This window comes from Octopus bimaculoides, chromosome 9 (genome assembly GCF_001194135.2).
Source record: "Octopus bimaculoides isolate UCB-OBI-ISO-001 chromosome 9, ASM119413v2, whole genome shotgun sequence".
NCBI classification, from domain to species: domain Eukaryota; kingdom Metazoa; phylum Mollusca; class Cephalopoda; order Octopoda; family Octopodidae; genus Octopus; species Octopus bimaculoides.
Genome location: NC_068989.1, coordinates 90,321,952 through 90,324,427, shown reverse-complemented (window position 1 = coordinate 90,324,427; position 2,476 = coordinate 90,321,952). Strand labels below are relative to the sequence as shown.

General features: G+C 36.3%; 1 protein-coding gene across 1 annotated transcript in view; it reads right to left on the bottom strand.

The window, feature by feature from the left end:
- LOC106877629 (reversion-inducing cysteine-rich protein with Kazal motifs) overlaps positions 1–2,476 on the bottom strand; it is a 194,539-nt gene that overhangs the window by 55,222 nt on the left and 136,841 nt on the right. The window contains exon 5 of the mRNA XM_052970945.1: positions 1,222–1,261. Coding sequence (XP_052826905.1) covers positions 1,222–1,261 — 40 coding nt within the window. The remainder of the gene's footprint in view (positions 1–1,221; positions 1,262–2,476) is intronic.

Genomic DNA, 2,476 nt, shown 5'->3' with positions numbered 1-2,476 from the left:
CCACCATTACCACCACAGCTGCCATCATCTCCCCCCCCCACCTCACCCCCACCCACCCCACTAGAGGTGGGGGCAGTTAAATGTTTGACATAAAGATTACAGTGAGTAAACCTTATAAAAACAAACATAGTAGACAGGTATGTTCAACTGTTTGGATAGTCTGTCTGTGTGTCTGCTTGTTAATATCGATGTTGTTGTTGTGGTTGTGGTTGTTCCTTGTCTTTGGTTTTGTTTACCGTTTGTGTGTGTGTGTGTGTGTGTGTGTGTGTGTGTGTAGGTATGTGAGATGTTTTGTCCGCATGCACTCATACACTTGTGTACACACACACACACACAGACACACACGCACTCACACATACACATACACATAGGTATTCGTTTATTCTTTTACTCTTTTACTTGTTTCAGTCATTTTGACTGCGGCCATGCTGGAGCACTGCCTTTAGTCAAGCAGATCGACCCCAGGACTTATTCTTTGCAAGCCTAGTACTTATTCTATCGGTCTCTTTTGCCGAACCCCGAAAGGATGAAAGGCAAATTCAACCTCGGCGGAATTTGAAATCAGAATGTAAAGATGGATGAGATGCCGTTCAGCATTTCGTCCAGCATGCTAATGATTCTCTCTGCTCTCACCACCTTAATAATAATAATAATAATAATAATAATAATAATAATAGTAATGATAATAGCCAATACACACAAATAGAGAAATTAAGGCAAATAGACCAGATATAGTTGTCAAAGATCATGAAGAAAAAAAATGCTTTCTAATTGATGTATCAATACCAGCAGATGACAACGTTTCCCTAAAAGAAATGGAAAAACTTTCAAAATACAAAGACCTGGAAATAGAGGTAACTCGAATGTGGAATCTAAAAACAGAAACAATTCCTATCATAGTAGGTGCCTTAGGTATAATAAAAAAATATTCAGACAAATACATAACAAAAACACCAGGACTTACAAATATATATAACATACAGAAAATTGCACTACTGGGTACTGCACACATCCTACGCAAAACACTTTCAATACAGTAACCATAAGTGCATCACAGCAAACCACAGCACATACCCAAGGCACACAGAGCTGCGCTCGGTAGTGAAGTGAAAGCACGTTATAAAAATAAAACTACTGAATAATAATAATAATAATAATAATAATAGTAATGATAATATTAATAATAATCAATGTATTTGTAAGTTAAATAAGATGACTCACCTGACATAGAGACATGGGCACATTCCCAGAGGTTAAAGATCTAAAATGAAACAAAGAAAATATAATAAATAATAAAAAGAAAAAACAAAACCAGAATAACAGCAACAACAACAGCAACAGCATCAACATAATCATTAAGGGTGACACTATGTGGTCAAGCTTCTTGCTAGAAACAGCAGTAAATGTGTGTTGCCATCGTAAATATAGATGAACATATTGTAGTGCTTTTTATATGGAAATCATCATCATCATCATCGTTTAACGTCTGCTTTCCATGCTGGCATGGGTTGGACGATTTGACTGAGGACTGGTGAAACCGGATGGCAACACCAGGCTCCAATCTGATCTGGCAGAGCTTCTACAGCTGGATGCCCTTCCTAACGCCAACCACTCTGAGAGTGTAGTGGGTGCTTTTACGTGTCACCCGCACGAAGGCCAGATAGGCGGTACTGGCAACGGCCACATTGAAGAAATGAATGAAGAAATGAAGAAATGAATAAAAATGATGATGATGTGTAACTCTTACAAAAATGTATTGAGTGCTACATTCTTCCATTTGTCCAGTCACTTGTAGTAGGAGTTGGCAATAATTTAATTATTTCCGCATCAGCTAAATTAATAAGCTAATTTGTTAAGCATTTGTGCTGCGATGATTTTGTAAATATTACCGAATCTGTGGCATTTTCCTCAGACCAATTATTGAGGAAAAACAACAAACAGTGCCAAAAAGCCGAGGTCATAATATCTTTGGTCAAAGGTCACAGGTTTTAGAGACGAAAGAATATATTTCGGTAATTAGGTTTCTTATCATTTCCATCATCTCTTTACTGAGAAGACTTTTCAACTGGAGAGAATCAATGCGAAGAATATTTGAAATTTATGACAAACGTCTGGAATAATTCTGTGAAACGAGACGAGGGTGGCGGGTGGAGTGTATTAATTTTGTTTTCTGCCATATTTGTTAAGATAACTGAGAACATTTCCATATGAACACACACACACATACACAAACACACACACACACTGATATATATTGATATATATATGTGTAGATACATATATGTGTAGATACATATATATATGTGTATGTATGTATATGTGTATATATATATATATGTATGTATGTATGTATGTATGTATACACACACAAATAAATAGATAGAGGGAGAGAGAGAGAAAGAGAGAGGGGCAAAGCGATAAATGGATAGATAGACATACAGATATTCAAACATATATATATATATATACATATATA